Source organism: Neophocaena asiaeorientalis, unplaced genomic scaffold, assembly GCF_003031525.2.
Source record: "Neophocaena asiaeorientalis asiaeorientalis breed wild unplaced genomic scaffold, Neophocaena_asiaeorientalis_V1.1 scaffold148, whole genome shotgun sequence".
Lineage (NCBI taxonomy): Eukaryota > Metazoa > Chordata > Mammalia > Artiodactyla > Phocoenidae > Neophocaena > Neophocaena asiaeorientalis.
In genome coordinates, this window is record NW_020174050.1 from 4,682,905 (window position 1) to 4,706,091 (window position 23,187).

The 23,187-nt window shown below is 38.9% G+C and overlaps 1 protein-coding gene and 1 non-coding gene across 2 annotated transcripts in view; both read right to left on the reverse strand.

Moving 5' to 3' along the window:
- CCDC158 (coiled-coil domain containing 158) overlaps positions 1-23,187 on the reverse strand; it is a 73,739-nt gene that overhangs the window by 39,720 nt on the left and 10,832 nt on the right. Inside the window, exons 3-13 of the mRNA XM_024754181.1 lie at positions 22,165-22,274; positions 21,724-22,051; positions 21,286-21,362; positions 19,715-19,825; positions 18,973-19,087; positions 13,246-13,365; positions 11,300-11,497; positions 10,146-10,628; positions 7,251-7,440; positions 5,245-5,397; positions 2,974-3,086 (exon numbers count right to left, since the gene is read on the reverse strand). Of these exons, the coding sequence (XP_024609949.1) occupies positions 2,974-3,086; positions 5,245-5,397; positions 7,251-7,440; positions 10,146-10,628; positions 11,300-11,497; positions 13,246-13,365; positions 18,973-19,087; positions 19,715-19,825; positions 21,286-21,362; positions 21,724-22,051; positions 22,165-22,274 (1,998 nt within the window). The remainder of the gene's footprint in view (positions 1-2,973; positions 3,087-5,244; positions 5,398-7,250; positions 7,441-10,145; positions 10,629-11,299; positions 11,498-13,245; positions 13,366-18,972; positions 19,088-19,714; positions 19,826-21,285; positions 21,363-21,723; positions 22,052-22,164; positions 22,275-23,187) is intronic.
- LOC112405698 (U6 spliceosomal RNA) lies at positions 4,454-4,561 on the reverse strand. Its single transcript, XR_003004414.1, has one exon. It is a non-coding gene; the product is annotated as a U6 spliceosomal RNA (small nuclear RNA).

Here is a 23,187-nt window from a genome sequence, read left to right on the forward strand (position 1 = left end):
TGAGAAAGAAAGAAGGACTAATTTTTCAAGCTGCCTCCTTCCTGTTTGAGGGGAATGTCATCGAGCTTTGATGAACACTTTCCTTTACTAGGTGCAGGTGTTTCTGGTGACAGCAGGCAGTAACCTCTTACTGCCCTAAGTACCCTTGGGGAGGACGAGGATAAGCCCTGCTTTAGGTTCCAAATAGGCAAATAATGGAAGAAGAAAAAGAAAAGAACACATTTAGGATAAGAAATGGAGGGGAGAAAAAAGTGGGAAAGAACAAAAGCACAGGAAATAAATAAGTCCATATGATGAGGGGTATGCACAAATGTATGTATATATTTGTTACTACTTAGCCTCATTCTAAAAAAAGTATTTCAGCATTTTCGGTATGGGGAAAGCAATTATTTAGGTTGCCCTTATTTTCTGCTTATGCTGTTTACCTTCTCATCTCCATTACAGTCAGTTCTGTTATAACTCTTTTTCTAAAAGTGCAAATTTGTTCCAAAGTGATTGGTGTTATCAGGGAACATTTGAATATAACACAAATTTCACATTTACTTAAGCACAGTTTCATTTATGAGAAATACGGGGTCAAGGCAGAAAACAGCACCCAGCTAAACAGAGCTGCACAGAAATACACACAAAGCATACATACACACTCTTCAAACAACTATCAGCTCCCTCAGTTTACCTTGGGTTATGAGCTATGTCCATGCACATCCTGTGTTACAGGAAACCCACCTTCTACCCCTTCTTAACAACTCCCATGCTGCAATTCTTCAAGGCACAAGCAAACTTCCAGTCTTTTTTAAGATAAAGGGCCATCCTAATTGTAGTATTTATGTATCTCTTAACCATTTAACATGTGTAAAACAGTGCTTCCATTTGCATTAGGTTCCTGTTTTCCTTTTGTCACTGATGAAGTTCGTTAGTGTGGTGCTCCTAATCCCACTGTTCTGATAAGCCCCATGGTGGTTTTTATGGCACAATTTTGCATAGCGTGGTGATTTCAGGAACACATATGTTGCATTAGAGCAGAACTGAATATGCTTTGTTTATAACCATTCCGTCTCTCTACCATGAATATCCTTTCGCCTACTTCTTGCAGTTAAAATATTAGCTCTTGGACAGCTACATGTAAAAAAAAATGAAATTAGAACATTCTTTAACACTATACGCAAAAATAAACTCAAAATGGATTAAAGACCTAAATGTAAGACCGGACACTATAAAACTCTTAGAGGAAAACATAGGAAGAACACTCTGACATAAATTGCAGCAATATCTTTTTCGATCCATCTCCCAGAGTAATGGAAATAAAAACAAAAATAAACAAAGGCGACCTAACTAGACTCAAAAGCTTTTGCACAGCAAAGGAAACCACAAACAAAACAAAACAAAAAAAAAACGCACAGAATGGGAGAAAATATTGCAAATGATGTGACCGACAAAGGATTAGTCTCCAAAATTTACAAACAGCTCATGCTGCTTAATATCATAAAAACAAACAACCCAATCAAAAAGTGGGCAGAATACCTAAATAGACATTTCTCCAGAGAGGACATTCAGATGGCCAAGAGGCACATGAAAAGATGTTCAACATCACTAATTATTACAGAAATAAAAATCAAAATTACAATGAGATATCACCCCACACCAGTCAGAATGGCCATCATCAAAAAATCTACAAAAAATGAAATGCTGGAGAGGGTGTGGAGAAAATAGAACCCTCCTATACTGTTGGTGGGAACGTAAATTGGTGCAGCCACTATGGAGAACAGTATGGAGGTTCCTTAAAAAACGGAAAATAGAGCTACCATATGATCCAGCAATCCCGCTCCTGGGCATATATCCGAAGAAAATCATTGTTCAAAAGGATACATGTGCCCCAATGTTCACTGCAGCACTGTTAATAATAGCCAGGACATGGAAGCAACCTAAATGTCTATTGACAGATGAATGGATAAAGAAGATGTGGTACGTCTATACAATGGAATATTACTCGGCCATAAAAAAGAATGAAATAATGTCATCTGCAGCAACAAGGATGGACCTGGAGATTATCATACTAAGTGAAGTAAGTCAGACAGAGAAAGACAAATATCGTATGATATCGCTTATATGCGGAATCTAAAGAAATGATACAGATGAACTTATTTACAAAACAGAAACAGACTCACAGACTTAGAGAATGAACTTAGGGTTACTGGGGAGAAGGGTCGTGGGGAGGGATAGATTGGGAGTTTGGGATTGACATATACACACTGCTGTATTTAAAGTACAATAGAGAACCAACAAGGACCTATTGTATAGCACAGGGAACTCTGCTCAATAATCTGTAACAACCAAAATAGGAAAAGAATTTGAAAAAGAATAGATACATGGGGACTTCCCTGGTGGCACAGTGGTTAAGAATCCGCCTGCCAATGAAGGGGACACGAGTTTGAGCCCTGGTCTGGGAAGATCCCACATGCCGCGGAGCAACTAAGTCCGTGCACCACAACTACTGAAGCCCACACGCCTAGAGCCCACAACAGGAAACTAAGCCTGTGCTCCACAACAGGAAAAGCCACCTCAGTGAGAAGCCCATGCACCTCAATGAAGAGTAGCCCCTGCTCGCCACAGCTAGAGAAAGCCCGTGCACAGCAATGAAGAACCAACACAGCCAAAAATAAATAAATAAATAAATTTATTTTTTAAAAAATGAATAGATACATGCAAAAAAATAATAAAAGAGGACCAAGGAAAAAAATAATAAAATAAAATAAAATTCATTCCAGAGTAGTTACAAAAAAAAAAAAAATTACTAGCTCTTTCAAGGTCCTGCTCAAATGTTCCTTCAGGAACTTTCTCCTCATTCTCTCTGTCAGGAATAAACTCTTGTCTTTCTTCCATTGTACTTTGTATCTCTGCTACATCTTCTTCTGTGTTGCAGTTTACTAATGAGTGAACATATTGGCTTCCCCCATTCCAAGGACAGAGACTTACCTCGTTTGCATTTGCCATGGCCTCTTCTAAAAATTGTATCTTGCTCTGAAGGGCATCTATCTGACCTCTTTTAGCCGTAATTTGTTTTTGCATCCCCATTGCCACTTTCATAGCTGGAAAAAAAGGAACTAAACTGTATCTTAGTTTCTAAAGTTTCTAAATTTTGAGAGGTGACTATAATTTGATGGTCAAACATTATGAGAAGGTGACAGGTAAGATTCCTCTAAGGCACGTGGACAGTTTCAAGGAAGTGTTCACAGAAAATGTCTTCAGATTTCACAATATTGGGATATAACAATTTTCAGCAATTACTCAGAGGTTTTGAGCTCAGAAATGTATATAAATGATGATGTTTTGTGATTCCTTGCTAGAATTAATTTCATTGGCCATCATAATTTGCTGTATCTCCAACAGTAATAAATAATGCTGACCAAGTTCATACTTACACATATAGGAAATATATACACACAAAATATATACAGTCATAAAATGAAAAATGTATATAGTATTTTTACTAAAATAATTTTTCTAGAAACTGATATATAAAATACCATGCAAGACAACTACTATAAGTGATCTTTTAAAAGATCCCAGTGATATCACAAACGATTCAATTTCCAGTCTCATGGTTACCGTCATGTGCTTGGAACTTACTGCTGTTTCAGAAGTCAAACTGGCAATGCAAGCATATATGTGATTATTTTACTAAAACTGATGACAGGATGAGAATGTTCTAGACAGGTAGTAGGCACTGAATACTTAAGATATGGCAGGCCACTGAAAAGATAAATAAAGCTCATCCTTGTTTGGAAATTCACAGTCAGGGACCTTATGTTGTTTCTTGGAGTCAGCTGAGGAAAGAGGTTTGGAAATGCCACTGCTTTGAGTTAGGTCCAGTTAGAGCTTAGAGGTTAACAAGAAAAAGAAAATGTGCCATTCTTTAAAAGCAAACTATTGGAGGATGAAAGGTGTGACTTCTTCCCAACAAGATACAGTTCTTTTTTTTTTTTTTTTTTTTTTTTATCCCCTGCATCGGCAGGCGGACTCTCAACCACTGCGCCACCAGGGAAGCCCCAAGATACAGTTCTTATAGCTAAGCTGTCAAAGACAGGGTTAATACAGGCACAGTGCGCTGATTGGTTGGCATCATTTGCTCACCACTTTGAAGAATTTTGGTCTGATTAAGTGGATCATGGTTGGTCTTCAAAGGTAATTTTCTTAATAAAGTTTTTGTTTTAAGGTGATCTTAATCAATGAAAATAGGCATTCGAGAGCAAATACAGGATTACCTAGTTAATTTAACAATGGTAATGCGACTGGGGCAGTTGTGGAGAGGCCTGGAATACACTGAGGACGAGACTCTGTCTGGTGGAGGGGACGAGGGAACAGACCCCAGATGGGCCTCTGGAGTGATCTCTCCAAGCCCCACCATTTTCTTGGTGTTAACCAGCGAAGAAAGAGCTGAATCTCCAAGAACCGCACAAAATATGGACGCGTCAAGAATTTGCGTGCCATCTTTGTGCAGGGGCCATGGGAATCTCCTTCAGTATCTTTCCAATTTTGGTATATGTGCTGTTGAAGTAAGCACAAACGTAAGTCTTTTAACATGAAAAAATACTGAGAAATAGAAAAAATGTAGCCTTTAGTTAAATATTCATTCTTACAGTCAGCTAATATAGCCATACAAACAACGATATGAATAATATGAAACAGCAGCTAACCTTCTGTCTCTGAATTAATATGGACAGCAAGGTGAAAAGGGAACAAGTAAGGGGTTGAAGGGACCCCTCATCCTAGCAGTTCAATTCCCAGGGCTCCCTCCCATCTTCATCTCAGAGAAGGCATTGGGAACTGACAATTAGCCACAGGTACACAGTTTATGTAGATAATAACCGTGTGAAAAATAAGGTGTTGAACGAAAATTATTGGTAACCCGTCTTTATATCAACACTTCCTTAAAAACAATTAACTGGCATTTATGGACATTGAGGTCTGTTAGAAATTATTGAAATAGCTACAGAAAAAGAAAGATTCAGATACTTAAAGATTAAATTAAGTAAATGGCAATTTCCCTCAAAAAAAAAAAAAAAACAAAAACCTGCGAACTACTGCTATATAACACCCATCAGTGATACTATTTACCTATTGTTGTATGTCTCTCACAGCATGCTGCCCTGTGAAGAGGTGAAAGGCAACGTATCTAGGTTTGTGTTTTAATAAATCTAGACCAAGGGAATTAAAAACAAAAGGAAAAAAGCTACTAAAGCATACCGTGACCATCAGATCCTTCCATTGACTTTAATGCATTTCTTGTTTGTTCTAGCTCAGACTGTGCAGATTTTAATTGCATTTTCAGCTTATTTGTAGTAGTTTCCATTTCTTCACTTTTGTTTCGAAAATTCCTTTTTAAGACTTCATAGTCCTCTGTACAACGTGATAATCAATAATAGTTGATTAATTTTTTCTACTCCATTGTTATAAAGTATATTTTATTTGTAATTAATGATCACAGAATTTTAGAGCTGAAAGAGATTCCATTTAGTTACATCATTTGTTACAGAAATTAGATGTACATACACATTTCCAGGCATCTGACTCTTTTTAATCTGCTTGGGTGGATCTTCCTCCTTTACCCACTTATTATTTACTGCTTTTTCCCAGCCAGTATAATTGGCTCACATCTATTTCATCTTAAACCTTCTTGGATAATCATATCTACCACAACAGATTTAACCTCCAGCTGTAGGTAGATGAAATGTCCACCACATGGTAAGTAACCTGAGGCCGCCATGTGTCTTATCTGATTTTTTATCTCCAGTAACTATCAAAATACCCGGCATTCATTGTTCATACATAAGAATACACACACACACACACACACACACACACATATACACACACACACTTATTCAACTATTTATTTATATTTATCTATTTATATATGATAGATTGATTTACATATATAGGGAACAAACAGAACCAAGACCTCTCTGCTAAGATCTAACTCCGTCTAACTAGACACTTCCACGTGGATGTCCTGGTGCCCCCAGACCAACGGTATCACACTGACTGCGTCTCACCCTCCTGCCCGCAAGCCAACCCCTCCTGGTTTCCTTCTCTCAGCTGTTGGTATCACTGTTCTCCCAATACTGCAAATTTAAAACCTGAAACACATACACAGTCCCTCCAATCTCCAAAAATATTCTTAATTCTTCCCTCTCCTCTCCTTCTCACTGCCACTGCCTCGGTTCAAGTTACCATCACCTTTCCCTGGGACTACAGCAAAACCCTCCTTAACTGGGTGGCCTCTGTTCCTTTAGGCTTGCCTTTCTCTCTTTACCTGCCGACAATGTCCTTCTAACGTGTAAATTTGATGACAACAATCTCTTACTTAATATCTTTTGCTGGCTCCACATTGTCTGCCTCATTTCTTAGTCCTCATTCCTTTGTATTTTTACTTCCATAAATACTTCTGAGGTCACATTATGTTATTTTATGCCTTCATGCTTCTGCCCATAATGTTCTCTCTGCCTGGATTGCCCTTCTACCTCTTTTTCACCTGCCAAATTCCTTTTCCTCCATCAAGCCCAGTACAGATGTTCCCTCCTACAGGAGGCTGATTCTCTATCCTCTGCCACATGTGCAGCCAGCACACGTCCACTGTGCCTCACCCACTGTACTGTAACCTGTTCTATACGGGTCTGGTTCTCAACTAGCCAGGAGTCTCACTGTTGTTTCTAGGGCCTGTCTCAGCATCTGGCATAGTAAGTGTTCAGGAATCACAGATGTATGCGTGTCTCTGTGTGTGTGTGTGTGTGTGTGTGTGTGTGTGTGTGTGTGTATGAGAAGTAGATAATACCTATACCATACTATTGGTGAACTAGGAGTATTTCATTTTAAAATTTAAGGCCTTGGATTTTTCTGTTTCAAGACATTTGCATAAGCCTGTTTACATGTGTTGCTTCGTTATTAAACATCTAATCAAGCTATCTGACTCAAAGGACTCAAGGTTTCCGCTTCCCTCACCCTCCTCTTGGAAACTCAGTGAAGAATTTTATGGACACTGAAGACTGACTAAAGTTAGTGGTTAGTAAGTGCAAGCTGTGGGAGGGCTTCAAGGAGAAGCATCAGGATTTCAGGTGTCGACTGGGACAGCGTAATTATCCACGTTTGTAATTGGGATGAGGAACCATTCTTTCACATAGTCCCAGGATCCTCATTGAACTTCACTGATAGCACTCCTATTTTTTAGCAGAATTTGAATTGGAGTAACATACCTGTAAGGCTGTTTAACTCATTCCTACTAGCTTTCACCTCACTTAATAAATGATCTCTCTCTTGTCTGATGTCCTTCACTGCACGGAGCCGCTCAGAGCCTGCGTTCACCAGCTTCACCTTTTCCAGCTCCAGGTCACTCACTCTGGCTTCAAGCTCCCGTATCTTTGCATCTTTTTTATCTTTCAAAATCTAAATATAGGGATAAACACAAAGGACAGAGTAAGAAATAAAAAAATAAAATATAAAGCAGCAATAGTACGCTGGGAAACAAAAGGAATATTTGACTTCCTTTTAACCTTAGATGTTAATTCTCAGTATCACTGACCGCAATCCTCCATGATTCCTATTCTTTGTACCCATTCATTCAAAAAAAGGTATTGAACACCAGCACCCACTTTGTGCCAGGCTCCACTTTATCTGTTGGAGATAGCGTAGCAGGGGAGGTAGGGGAGGCCCTAGGTGAGCACCTCCTTGTTTTACTCCCAAAACACCTCACCTGCGAGGCTTCCCCTGCCCTGGCCGTGTACAGCAGTAATCAAACAGTGTCCTCGCCCTCGTGGGGCTTTAACATTCCAGTGAGAGGAGACAGATGAAACAAATATTTAACAGCCAGATAATGAGGACAAAAAAGAATTTAAAAGGTGAGAGGGTAGAGAATGAACACAGGGAGGGGGCTGCTACGTGAGCTAAGTTGGTACGTAGAAGAGAGCCTGCCGGCAACCCGGAGGAAAGCCTGCTAGGCAGGCTGGCTGTTGGCTGTTCTGGAAACTTGGATTTTGAGAGGGTTCCCACCAGTCTAACTAATAAAAGTGGCCCGCTCTGCCTAAACTGTTCTGCAAACAAAACGATTTATGCTGAACACCTGTTTTCCTTTCGGAAGACTGTATTCACCTGTCCGGTAAGGAGTACCTAAATGACCAGCTCCCAGTATAAAAACCCTGCAGACTGAGTCTCTAATGACCTTCTCTGGTTGGCAACATTTGACACATGTTGTCACAACTTGTTGCTGGGGGAATTAAGCATATCCTGCGTGATTGCCGGAGAGGACTTTTGGAAGCTTGTGCCTGGTTTCCTCCGTGTGCTTTTTCCCTTTCCTGATTTTGTTTTAGATCCTTTCATTGTAATAAATCCTATCCATGAGCACGACTATCTGCTGAGTACTGTTTGAGTCCTCCTAGTAAATGATCACCCTGTGAGTGGTCCTGGGGACCCTGCCACAGTTGGTCAGGAAAGGCTTCTCTGATGAGCAGAAACCTCAAAGAGGTAAAGGAGCAAGCATGTGGTAGGCTGGGGACAGCTCCAGGCACGGGTAATGTGTTCAAGGAACAGCCCTGGTCCAGGAGGATCCCACATGCCACGGAGTAACTGAGCCCGTGGACCACAACTGCTGAGCCTGTGTTCTAGAGCCTGTGAGCCACAACTACTGAGCCTGCATGTCACAACTACTGAAGCCCGTGTGCCTAGAGCCTGTGCTCCACAACAAGAGAAGCCACCGAAATGAGAAGCCCACGCACTACAAGGAAGAGCAGCCCCCGCTCACCGCAACTAGAGAAAGCCCGCACGCAGCAACAAGACCCAATGCAGCCAAAAATATAAACAAATTATTTTTTAAAAAAGAAAATCAATATTAAAAAAAGATTTGTGATTATCAGAGGCAGGGAAAGGATGGGGAGGGGAAATTGGATCAGGTGGTCAAAAGGTACAACGTTCCAGATATAACAGAAATAACTACACTTGTGATGTAATGTACAACATAATGACTATAATTGATACTGCTGCATGGTATACTTGAAAGTTGCTAAGAGAGTAGGTCCTAAAAGTTCTCATCATAAGGGAAGAAACATTGCTTTATTTAATTGTTTTTGTATCTATATGAGATGATGGATGTTGACTTACTGTGGTAATCATTGCACAATATATGTAAATCAAGCCATTATGCTGTATACCTTAAACTTATATAGTATTGTGTCAATTATATCTCAGTAAAACTAAAAGAAAAAAATTAATTGTACATGACTTGTCTCCTACTAATTACCGTGGCAGATACAGGTAACATAAAGCTTAGGAAATCAAATTTTTAAAAATTGGTTCAATAGTTTTAAATTTTGATAAATATTTACTGAGCACCTGCTGGGTGCAAGGCACAAAGTCCTGGGGCAGGGGTACAAAGATGAGTAAGATGTGTACCCTGCTTGAAGAAGTCTGCAGTCTTATCGGGAAGAGGAGACATTGCTATTTACACACACACACACACACACACACACACACACACACACACACACACACACACACTGCAATACAGAACGTGATCCAGGCTATAACAGGTACAAATGCAGTATAAGGTTCAGAAGAGAGAGAACGGAATGGGGGAAGAGAACTAATATTTTCTAAACATCTTCCACAGGTCAGGAACCAAGCTAAATAAATCCTTGATACATATTTTCTCATGTAAGCCTCAAATAACCCAATAGGTTTGGGGGGTTTTGTTTTCTTTGTTTGCTTTTTGGTTTACAGACATAGAAGCCAACGTTCAGCAAACAGTCCAGTGTTTTACAGTTATTGAGTGGTGAGAGATGGGGTTCAAATTTAGGTCTGTTTGAAGAGGGACAGAATGCTTCTTCAAACTGTGGGATCAGGAAAGGCTTCACGAAGAAGCTGGATTTTCTCTTTTGTGTCAGCAGTTCTGAACCATCTTGGGGCCATTCCTTGTGGAATCTGATAAAAGTATGGAAACTTTCTCACAAAAACGTGTATGCACACTGACACAAATACATTCAAACAATTTCAGAGTGTCCACAATCATCTTACAAAACCCCTTTCCAGTCACTTAGGTCATACTTACTCATGGGAAAAAAGATATTTCAGAAGCTAAACCACCAAAACACTCTACAGACCTTAACTTCCTGTAGCTCCAGTCTCCTATCATTGATCTCCTTCTCCAGCTGGGCTTTCTCTACTTGCATAGCGCCAGCCGTCCGTCCGTGCTGGCCCACCAGCTGCGTCATGTTTTCAATCTGTTGCCGCAGGATCTCGATCACTTTGTCCTTCTCTGCCATCTGCAGCTTGAGGGCCTCGCATTCTGTCTGCACGTTTCTGAGGTGAGCCCCTTCATTCTTCAGATGCTGCAGCTCCTGCAGCTTCAAGTCCACCCGGGAGCGCAGCTTCATGATCTCCGAGTTGGTGGCCTCGATGGCTCTCTCTTTCTCCTGGAATGAAGCTGTCAGGTCCAACACAGTCCTCTCGGAGCTCTCCAGGCTCAACTTCTTGGCTGTCAACTCTTCTACTACTTTGCGGAGCATCTCTTTGGTGGATTCAAGCTGAGCAGTCAAGGAGGACACTTTTTCTAGACTTTCATTCTTTCCCTGAATTGCTGCCATCTGATTGTGAAAGAAGAATTTCATGAATTTAGGCAGACAGAGGTCTCGAGATATGACAAGTTAGCGCAACAACGTGAAATCATGAATCTGACTGTGTCTCAAATTGTTCTGCTGTCAGAACCTCATAGAGACCATAGACTGACATGTGTTAATTAGACCAAGGTGGAGAGGCCTTAACTGAATAATAATGTTCTTTCTCTAGAGTGGTTTTCTAGCGTTGGGAGGAGCTTGGCAAGTTTCCTCTGAGGATGTTTTCCACACCAAGTTAAGTTAGGATAACACTGGCAATAGTGGAGAGTGTGGTAGGATTGAAGACAAACTGCCCTTTCTATTTCCCTCCAACCTGCCCCTTAATTCCGGGGGAAAAACAAAAACAAAAACAAATCTGTTGGAAACCTTCAACCCTGCTGTTCCTCAGATCTCCCTATGGTTTGACGCTTTTCTGAAATAAGCAATTACTAGGTTACAAATTTCTAGGTGGAAATGAAAAGGAAAATTGGATGGGAGTTTCATTACACAACAATGGACAAAAACGAGATAAAGCTTAACATTTTAAATTTAACAAGTCGTCAAAAATATAGACATAAACAACAGGTTTTTATAAGTTGCTCACAGAATCCACAACTCTACTTTGGGGGAGACCGAGGAGGAGCCGCCCAGCCCCGCCTGACCTGCCGTTCCACCTGGCCCTGACACTCGCTCTTCATGGCCTTGAGGAGGGCCTCCAGGCGCTGCACCTCCATGTTCCTGTTGTCCAGCTCCCGCCGCAGGTGGTCGATGGTGATGCTGTTGCCTGTGTCCCGGTCCCACAGACGCTTACTCTGTTCCTTCTCGAGACTCAGCTCCTTCTCTCGTTTATGCAGATCAGCCTACAAGAAACGAAGATAAGTTTTTTCCCTAGTATTAAATAATTAAAGTAAAATTCTTATTTTCCTTCCTTACATCATTTTTGGAGTTGCTATGTGATTTGAGTTGACTTTGGAATCTGATTCCCTTTTAATGGCTTGATAAAGAACAATATTTCCTAGAAAAATAACATTTTGTTTACTTGTAATTTCTAGCATTACACCTCAAGGGACTAGACCCCAAATAGTATATAATGAAGAGGAAACTACAAATCATCCTGCTAAGTTTTGAATTTTCTAACAAAGGCATTATGCTTCACATCAAGTGTACTCCTGTAATAAAGAAAAGCTTGAAGGAAAAGCAACAGTAATTTGGTTGACTGCTTCAGAAATAGCAGAATAGTGTCTGGTATTGGGATTGGAGGGGCAACTGGGTTGTGAATAGAATACCTCCCTCTTCAGTTACTCAAGAAACATATAGTGAGTGTTTACTGTTGGCAAAAACTCCATAGTCGGAGAAAGAGAAAAAAAAGACACACAGATATTCAGAGAACTTTTCACCCAGAGAGAGATAAATGGACAAATAACTGGAAGTGGCTTTTCACTGAAGAGACAGAGCTAATGAACAGCAGAGAGAAATGATCGAAAAGGAGATCAAATGCTTCAAGACGGCATCTAAGTTGGACCTTGAGAACAGCTTGGAGATGCAGAGATTAGGAAGAAGGGACTAGAAAGACGCACATGGGGTTTGCTTGGAACACTGGGTGTATGTGGAGAGAAGAGACTGGAAAGATAAGCTGGGGCCACATAATAATTGAAAGGCAGGGAGTCTGACTTTATGGGGAGAGTAATTTCTGAGTGGAAGAGAGACACAATCAGAGCTATAGTTTAGAAAGATGAATACAGGCTGGACGGAAGAGGGAAGAAACTAGATTTAGGAACCGAGTGAGGAGATGCTGCCACACTGCAGGTATAATGAGGGGCTTGGACGAATCGGTAGTGGCAGCAAGAATGAAAAGGAGGGGATGGTTATGAGGACGGTTCAGACATTTAACCTCCAAGATTTTCAAATTAGATATGAGGACACTGGGATACACGCCATAGGAGGGAGAGAAGTGAGGATCATCCCAAGGTTTAGAGCTTCTCTCCCAGTTGCCAGCTCTCCCTTTACGGCACGCTCTTCAAGCCCCCTGTCGGCCTGTCCTCTACCAGCAGAGGGCGCTGTAGCCCGGAATAAGGTTGGGTGGGGAGAAAAGAACCCTATTCTATAGGACCTCTAATAAATATCACACGAAGGGGTACTAATATCTTCTTTCCTAAACTTCTCAGCCTGTCGTATCCCTAAACAGAGGGCAGAATCTGGTTCACTACTCTCAGAATCCTCTCTTCTTTCCTTCTAAAAAAATTTTTTTTACCTGAACTTGCATTTAAATTTTCTTTACACATAATTTGTATGAGTTTCGGATGTTGTTCGGCTTTGAAATGAACACTCAACGTGATTTCAATTTAGCAGAACACAGTACCTAACTGAAAGACTACGGGTGTTTGAAGATTGGCTTCACCTAACTTTTAAGCCCTAACAGTTCTGCTTAAATTATAGAATACTATATTTTATATGTAAAACTTGAGTAGTGTCTAGGATATTGTGTTGTGTATAAATGTACAACTATGTGGTAAAATTTGTAATTTTACAAATAAAACTAGTTTTGTGAACTACTGTGGTAAAAGTTTCCCAGAATTAATCTCATTCATATTTCAGAGCATCAACTTGCCAAGAGCTTTTGAAGTTGATCGTCCAGATTTCCAGATTCCTGACTGAACTGATCACGTTCCGTCCGTGCTTCCATTAGTTCTGAGTTTGCAAGAACTAACTGCTTCTCCAGCTCTTCTATCTAAAAGGAAAGCACAAATCAGTCTGACTACGTCAATGAGTAATATAAAATAAATATAGTCTTTGGAAAACAAATGGTATTATGTTGGGGCAGTGGTATTATTTGGGGGGCAAAAATAAAGTTTATTGTGATGTATTTTGCAAAGTTTTCTAAACTTAAGATCTATGTAGAATTTAGCCAGACAAACTGACCAAAATGAAATACTTGGTACTGTCAAATCTACTGTCAAGGATAAAACTGACTGATTGGTTTGGACGCAACTGTGATTAAACCTTCTTAAAGAACATATGAGCAAGACTAACTTTTTCTTAATGACTATTTTAAACTGGACTAAGTTCATTTAAGACCTTCATGTATTAATTTAGCACACACTTATTAAGCACATTATATATAAACACATATATGCAACTATCTCTTTGATAAGTGGTAAGTATGAACACTTAGAAGTTATCTGTGTGTGTGTATATATATATATATATATATATATATATATATATATCTTTATCTACATACATACATACATGACTTAAGAAAATACTAATACAGGACTATCAAACAGTTTCCAATTCAACAGAGTAGTATTACAGCCTATAGGGACTGGAATATAAATTTTAATATATACATTGGATATATTTTAAAACTGACTCTGTATTTGACTGCATGTTATATATAAAAAAAGTATTTCACAGGAATGAGATAAAATAAAACATTAGGTGACCGACTGAAATGTGCTCATAGATTCTCATAATCCTATAAAGAAGTACTTTCACTCTTGTGCTCCCTTGGGGGCATACACAGAAAAAAGCCCTACAACAATTCACCCTCTGTGGCACAAGTAGCTTCCCAAGATAAATGAATGAATAGTATCAGTTGATATAACCTCTTCAGCTCTTTTATTATTGGGAAAGACTAACTCAGCACACTTAGTAAAGACAGTAGGAATAGTTAGGAAAAAACCCATAAACTTTCACTTTGGGTAGACAAATGTGATCAGACACGAAATGCGATCTTACTAAGAGTCAAACACCTTGGGTTCTGAACCAGCTTCTGTCACATAAGCTCTCTGAGTCTATAATTTGAGTCTAAATTATACATTTTTCACCAATAATTTGAAAAGAGTATTCTAGATGATCTTTTAAATTCCTTTCAATTCTGCTACTAATACTTTTTAACACAAGAAGAACAGTATTAATGAAGCTGAAATTCCATCTTTTCCACCTGTCTTTGGAAACAAAATATGGTCAAAGGAACCATATTCTGAGCTATAAATTTAACAAGAACATTTTCAACTTGAAAAGTTACTCATATGACTGAAACAAACATCTTCTACTCCTAGTCTGGTGTAAAACCGTTTCTGTCTTTGAGCAAAGTATTTGTATATGCGCTTTAAAAGCTCCAATTAAGACTTGCTATTTTATGTCTGTTTTCACCTTTTAAGAAATCCTGGGTAACCATTTGATGTTAAAATCTATGAGGCCAAAAAAATAAAAAGAAAAGAAAAAGAGTCAACTCGTAACTTTCTAAGTATCAGAAGTTCCTCCAGACCCCTGCAGGAACACTTGTTTTGTAGTTGTCAGTACTGACTCAACTGCTATAGCTCTGCTTTTACCTTTCACTTTTTAGAGTAAAAATATTTATATTAATTAATCATTCAAAAAGATAAATGGAGAGTGAAAGGGAAAACCATTGAAGTAGCAGCTGAGCTGATACAAACAGCTGTTAAAAACACTATAAAGAAAAGCCTTTTAAAATGTCCAGAATAAATACTGACATCTGAGATATAGTAAAGGTTTTTTCTTTTTTTCTTTTTAAATAGCAGCACTGGTTTTCCCTTTCACCATCTATGAATCTACTTTTTGTTTTGGATCACTGGACCAATCGGTACTGGGATCTCATTCTAATCTTACAGTGATTTTAGGTATCACCAATCGTGCCAAATTGTATCTTTTGTTCTCTGTGCTCAAAAAGACACAGTTATGGGGTAATAAGGGATGCTGCAGGTGAGCACGGAGGTGCATTGGCAGAACTATGCAAAGCGGTTTGCACAGAATCTTCCCGCAGAGTATACAGCTCCAGCCAGTGCTACTAAATCTTTACTTTTTGAGTATGAAATTCAGCCCCAAATGCTTTCCAAGTAGGAAAGATAAACTTAGAATCAAGATCATGAGATATTTTTGTTGTCAAAAAGCGAAAGTTAAGAGTAAAGCCAAATCTACAGAGCCAATAGTGACAGCTTCTACTGGTCCAATTTCGTAAAGGGGAATTCTGGAGGTTCTCCTAAAATGGAAAGAGAAGAATAGAAAAAACATTACAGTAAAACACTTTCGTATGTCTGAAGGCTACGTCTAAAATGTTCTTTGAAACACAATTTCTATTTTCATCAATATGACCTGAAGAGAAACACTGCCCTCCTAAACAAGTTTCCTCTAAACTTATGCATTCTAGTTGGGAAAGTTTTGTTCAGACCTCTCATCAGTTTTTTAAAAATAATACTTTTTTTCTGAAGGAATCTGACCTCAGGAGAAAATAGTAATGCTGCCTGCCTCTCATAAAATATGTTGATGTATATTATCAACATACCCTTATAAGTCTCTTTTCTCACAAACCTCACTTTTAATCATAGCTTTTAAGTATTTTCTCCTTATTGTTATTTGGACAGTATATACGAAAATGTGCACTGAAGCAGTGGAAAATAAAATATATTTTAAAGTTTTAATAGGCTTTAGCAATGTAAAGTCAAGGTACATGAAAAATAAAAGAAATTAACAAAAGAATCTGTCTTTAAAAATTCTATATTCGATTTATTACAACAAAAACATTTCATAACAATAGAATTTTTCATGAACCCAAACTGAAATACTTTTGTTAACTTGCTTGATCTTCTTTGCTCAGTTATGCCATGTATTATTATTATTATTTTGTGTTTTTTGTGGTACGCTGGCCTCTCACTGTTGTGGCCTCTCCCGTTGCGGAGCACAGGCTCCGGAAGCGCAGGCTCAGCGGCCATGGCTCACGGGCCCAGCCGCTCCGCGGCATGCGGGATCCTCCCGGACCGGGGCACGAACCCGTGTTCCCTGCATCGGCAGGCGGACTCTCAACCACTGCGCCACCAGGGAAGCCCTGCCATGTACTATTAATGCCTTTCAGGTCGGAGTATATTCCAATCTATATTTACATGGCAGGGTAATCATCTCTCAGTGTTCCTTCACTAAAGGGAGTCACTGTTAAGAGATCCTTGTTAACCATCACCTAGGTGCCAACTCAGTTAGGTTCAATATGCTTTATTATAAGTCTCAACGATCTGGATTAAAAGTAATTAAACTAATATGCCCCCCCTTATTTCCAATAATGTTGACTGTTTAAGACTGTCGAAATTCTTGGTGATCCATTGTTTACATTAGAGCAAAGTAAGACAATGATTTTAGTATTATGTTTGTATCTATATGACCTCAAAACACTCATAAAAGGTTTGCAGTCATTCATCTGGATGCTTATGCTTCTAGAATGCTAAAGAGATAGACGTTTATAAAAACCAAAACTGTTTTTGTATTGTTTACACGGCAGTATTTGTTAAAGTTTCCTACCATGCCCAAATTTGGAGTTCCTCAGCACGATGCTATGTATCAGACCACGTGCAGATTGGCAATGGCTGATAGCTTAGGAAGGGGTCATCTTTCCAAGCAACATTACAAATGGAAAGCTATATCGATTTCAAATTATGCAAGACAAACAGGTGAGTTGAGTTTTAGTTAGTACTTCGTGGCTTTTCAAAGGGTTTAATTTGTCAATAAACAGTCTTTTCCAAATGGTTTGAGTATGATGAATATCGGTTATTGCAGTATACTACAGTACAGCAGCTCTCCCACTTCCTTTCTCACCGTTGGATCGTCAGTGCTCAGCTCGGCCAGGCTGCCTACCTCCACTCAACCTGAGTAGGAAAGTAAAGCAGCTTTCTACCCCACGCTGTACTGAAATCATTACCATAACCTATAGGGTGAGATCAAGGCCTTTTGTGTAGGCTTGATCTGCCCAGAATGGGTTCGATCGATATTCCCGCTATCAATCTTCAGGGGAAAAGTTCACCCTGAGAAAAGAAACTAGAACACAAAGAGCAGGCCTCAGAGAAGCAGTAAAGAGCAAATATTTCTCTCCGGGCTTTTGTTTCTTGGGTTTTAGCCTTTAAGAAGTCTAAGGTTCCTCGAGGCTGCTTGCAGGTGGCTGTTGTTGAAATGACCTTGATACAAGAATCTAGGCCAAGAGCTAAGGAAGACGTCTTGGACAGCAGTGTTATTCACACTGCAACCCAGCAGTGAAAAATGAAGTCAACTTAGTGAGCATCAAATCAGTATCTGAAGAAAACAGAAAAGAGCCAGCGTCTTAAGTAATAGGGGCAAGTATTGTTTTGTGAAGTGTGCTTCAGTTGTATGTGTGTACTAGATTATATGGTAAACTATATTTCTTGCTGTGGGTAGTGATCAAAAATGTTTGAAAGTCCCTGTAGAGGATCCAAATCTCATAACTGAGATTATATAGTTTCATGTTACTCTTTATTGTTTAGACTTTTATAGTAAATTCATGTCTAAATTTTCCATTCTTCTTTCAGCCGTGCCACAACGAATTAAAGCTGAGGTCTTTAAAGTTGAGAACCGAGGAGAAACAGCCCCCTCCTGTGGCCAGCAAATGGGTGACAGCGGTAATTACAGGAGGGGTTGCTCAAAGGCAGGAAAATATCTGGAAGAGTTAGTGCTGCAATATTCAATTGCTTCTTCCCATAAGGAGCTTTTTTCTTGTACTGTTACCCTGTAGAACTGGATTATTTTATAAAGAAAATCTGGCAGCTTCCTTATACTCTATTTCTCCCCAATCAACTAAGGAGTAGGAAATTAGCTACAAGTGGTTAGAACTGTAGGCTCTCTTATAGGCAGGATGATTATACGTAGAATTTATCTTCCAGACTAGGACATTTTGGAGATGAAAGGCGGCATTCACAAAACAGGACACTATTTTGTGTCCTTGAAATTAAGAAAAATCTAAGCTCCAGAAAAATGGTTGATAATGATAACGAATAGCTTGTCTTTAGCTATAGACAGGGAGAGAACAGAATATTGTAGTAAATATTAATATCTAGTTTTAATAGGAACTGTGTGATGAGAAGTGAAGATTTAGCTTCCTAATTATTTTTGATTCGGCCTAATCTTGAAGTGAACTCAGTTTGCTAGCCGCACAATGATTAATAAGGAGGAGCTGAAGTAAGAGAGGAGGTTAGGCCCCAAAACGTTCAGTGGTCGGAGAGACCAGCTGGTACCGAAGTACCTGCTAAGGCTAAGCCTTGTAAAAGTAATTAAAATGGCCTTATTATTCACTTTTTAGAAACTTACTTGAAGGATGCAAGAAACTTTTCTAAGAATGAATGAATTTGAGCAAACAACTTAAAAACTGTTTTTCTATAGTAATTTAACATGTAGCTATTTAGCACCCATCTGATAAACTGCTTTTAATTTTAAATGATTGCTTTGCTTCCTCATTTTCAAAGAAACCATTAAAAACTATATAATTGATTCTGTGTATAATAGTCGCTGGAAGCAGAGCAGCAAAATCTAAACTCACCTTGTCTTCATACATCCTTTTGGCTTCCCTTAATTCAGAACGTAGCTGAGAAACAGTAGATTCCAGGTCACTGAGTTGACGCATATACATTGAATTTTGGTTTCTTGCTTGTTCTCTAAAAAGGGTTTAAAGGGGGAATAACAGCAAATAGCAGACTAAGAATAAGTGTGATACCTAAGGGTTCTCTAGCTTTTAGATACTTCCACTAATTATTTAATATGGCATTATTAGGCCAATAGTCTTTTATTTTCCAAAACTGCTTATTAAAAGATTAAGTTCAAAAATGTTAACTGTTAAAGGTAGGTGATGTATACGTAGGAGTTCATTATACAATTTTCTCTATACCTTTGTGTATGACTGAAAATGTCCATATAAAAAGTTTCAACACAGGAGCTCAAACTATAAAGTTATTTATATGTATATATATATAATTTATGTATATTTATACATACACACACATATATAGTGTGTGTTTGTTTTATCCTATCAGTTGAAATGTAGACAATATCTAAAACATCCCGTCCCAAGAGGCCCAAATACTTGCCCTAATACTTCTGATACGGTTATAAAGTATTATCTACATGTTAAGTAATCTTTTCTGTTTCTTTGAATGTTAGAAAAGTTTTACTTTCCTGTAGAATCAATTACTAAGTAATTTTTTAAAAGATCTTAGAACAAAAAATTGATAAAAATAAAATGAAGATAAATGACTATCAATTTCAAACCACCAGGACACACATACTGAATGATTTCCAGTTGACTTTGGATACTATCGGCTTGGCTCCGAGCACTGCTAGCTTTCTCAGTAAGTCCTGCTTTTTCAGTTTCATATTCACTGATTAACTGCTCAATCCTACAAAAAGAATGTGGTGATTGTTATTTGATACAGATGTTGCCTGACAATGAATTATGCTAAATATTAATGATTTTCAACACTCTCAAATTTAGTATTTTGTTTTAGCTTTGAATATGCTATTCTTTTTATAACAAGTATGTAAATTAGATCCAGAATCCTTTATCCAAGTCCTTTGGGGGCAGTCGGGTTTTAGGATTCAGATTTTTTTTTTTTAATTTTACAATGGTAATAAATAACAGTACTGAGTATCGTGACACCCCCAGAGAGATCTAGGGAAGTGTCCTAGAAGCCAGACACTACTAACACAACAGTAGGTTTTTAAATATTCGCGGTAACTCATAAAGACTATAAAAAGCTTTACATTAGCTCAGGTTTTCCCAACAAATGAGTGACAAAGACTCTAACCTTGACCAAACTTTAGTCAGACTCCTCTCAGCAGTCTGCGCCTCCACCCCACTTAGTAAGAAGCCTAGGCTTAGTATGAATCTCGCTCTAGGCTTAGTATGAATCTCGCTAAGTCAGTTTAGTAAGAAGCCTCTCACCTCGATGCCTCCTCCTAGTAATTGTCTATCCACTGAACCCCTCACCCTGCTTCTTGGCTATGAATCTCCATTTGCCCTTGTATTGCGAGTTGAGCCTCATCACTCTCTAATGCAAACTCCTGTTGCAACAGTCTTCAATAAAGTCTTCCCTACTTTTTAAACACGTGTCAGAATAATTTTTTCTTTAACGTGAGTTTGCCACAAATCTATGAAAAAAAGATTCTGTGCTTTAGAGCTTTATAGAGTTTGGAATTGCTGATGAGAGATTATAGACCTGTGGTATAGTGTCACTACGATCTTCTACACCAGTGTTCCCCAACCTTTTTGGCACCAGGGACCGGTTTCATGGAAGATAATTTTTCCATGGACCGGGGCTGCGGGGGAGGAATGGCTTGGGGATGATTCAAGTGCATTACATGTATTGTACACTTTCTATTATTACTACATTGTAATATATAATGAAATAATTATACAACTCACCATAATACAGAATCAGTGGGAGCCCTGAGCTTGTTTTCCAATTGATTTATTGTGGTCCCTGTGCAGTCAAACCTCTCTGCTAATGATAATCTGTATCTGCAGCCGCTCCCCAGCACTAGCATCACCGCCTCAGCTCCACCTCAGATCATCAGGCATTAGATTCTCACAAGGAGCATGCAACCTAGATCTCTCGCATGCGTAGTTCACAGCAGGGTTTGCGCTCCCATGAGAATCTAATGCCACGGCAGATCTGACAGGAGGCGGGGCTCAGGCGGGAATGCGAGCCATGGGGAGCGGCTGTAAATACAAATGAAGCTTCACTCGCTCACAACCACTCACCTCCTGCTGTGCAGCCCAGTTCCTAACAGGCCACAGACCACTATCAGTCCGTGGCCCAGGGGTTGGAGACCCCTGTTCTATACCTCAGAAACCTACCTATTTTGATGTTGTTGAAGTAGTAGTTCTATTTTGTTCTGTGATTCAGATTTCAGTGTTTCAAGCTGATCCTCTACCTGGTTATAAAAAAGAGATACTGATTTAGGAATTGGTAAATCTAAAGCTTGGAAAATTTAGAGATTTTGCAACAAAAGGAATGCCTTAGAAAGATGCAAACAGGAGCAATGCTAAAATCAGATACATTCTATCGCTGTATTTTATTAGATCTTTTACATTGGCTATACTCTCACGTAACTATACAGATAAGTCGAGTTAGTTCCCATTGTTAACAAAGATCATTGTGGAAGTAACTTCTGCTATTTGAGAGACCAAAAATGAGAACTTGGCTTACTTTGAAGAGTTTCAAAAATTATATGCCTAATACTATTGTCTTAATGCATTTTAATACAATATTGATGTAGTGTTCTCACCACTTACTGGAAATATCCTCCCTTTAAGATAAGAAATCTCTGTGTCTAATTCTCTTAGGATTTTACTAATAGCTGAGCCCATGTTGCGGAAGTGGATGGTAGACATGCTGTCATGGTCATATATTTTCTTGCCTGAGGCTTCTTCAAAGTCAACTAGGACTGATCGAATTTCTTGAAGCACTCCCTCATGACTAAGCATCATCTTTCTTAGCTGCTCTATCTGTGTGTTGCTATCTCTCAGCATATCATCCTTAAGGCATTTGGCAGCTTCAAGTTCATGAACGGTATTTTGAAGCTGATTTCTTAAATCCTCCTGGGACTGACTCTCTCTTCGTCTAGGAAATAAATGAAAGAGAAGAAATAACACTGATAAAACTCAGATTCACACAAGTGATTTTACACTACAAGGAGTAAAACTTTAAGATAATTTCAGGTAACGAATCCCAACCTGATGTCAGCCATGGCATCTCTCTCCATCTGCATCTCTTGAAGTTTTGTTTGCAAACCAATAACTGACTGTCTTAAGTAAAATGTTTGTTTCTCATGCAATTCATTGCTCTGAAGAAAAAAAAAAAAAGTCCTGCAAATTAGTTTTCATTAGAGGAACGTATTTCCTTATAGCTAATAATTTCCAAAAGTCTATATATCAATGATTTATTTTTATGTGTACTTCCTTCCCCCTTCACCATTGTTCGGGGCCTAATTAATCATTTCTCACCTAGGTTTTTTGAATACCTTAGTCTCACTGTCTCAACCTTGCCCTCTTTCAATCCATTCACGTTACAACCAAAACACCGTTCCTAGAACAAATCTGACTCTGGTTCAAGACAGAGATAGAAATAAACTCTATTCCCGAGGACATGAGAATTGGTGGAAATTGTGTATATAGAAAAGTCAACCTCTACCTCCAACTGACTTAAAAAACTTGGCAGCAGACAACTACCATTCAAAAATCAAGGTGTTCTACTACAAAGAAATTCACAAAGATCTCAAAATCAGGCACTGAGAGATCTCCCAGCACAATGGCTGATGCCCCACCTAATTATCCCAAAGTAAAGCCATCAAGTTCTGCCCCCAGGGAGACTGCCATCAGTTTTTTTACTGTTCATTCTTGAGTGTGAACAAAAAGCCAAAAACCACTGAACACTTGAAGGAAGATTACAAAATAAAAAAGAGACTAAGATTAAACAAATGAGCAAATACTCAGGAAAAAAGATCCAAAGAAACAAAAAGAGATAACGCAACAGTGGAAGAACACTTCCAAAAACTTGTATTGCAGAGAAATTTGAGAGACATTTTTGCTGTAAAGTAAGAACAGGACACTGTGTCACAGAAGTGATCAGAGGAGAAGAGAGAGCTCTTGGAAATTAAAAATATGGTTGCAAACTAAAAAGTTGCAATAGAAATGTTGGAAGTCAAGAAATGCACCCCAAAAGTAAAAAAGTAGACAAAAATTTTGAAAGAAAAGGTA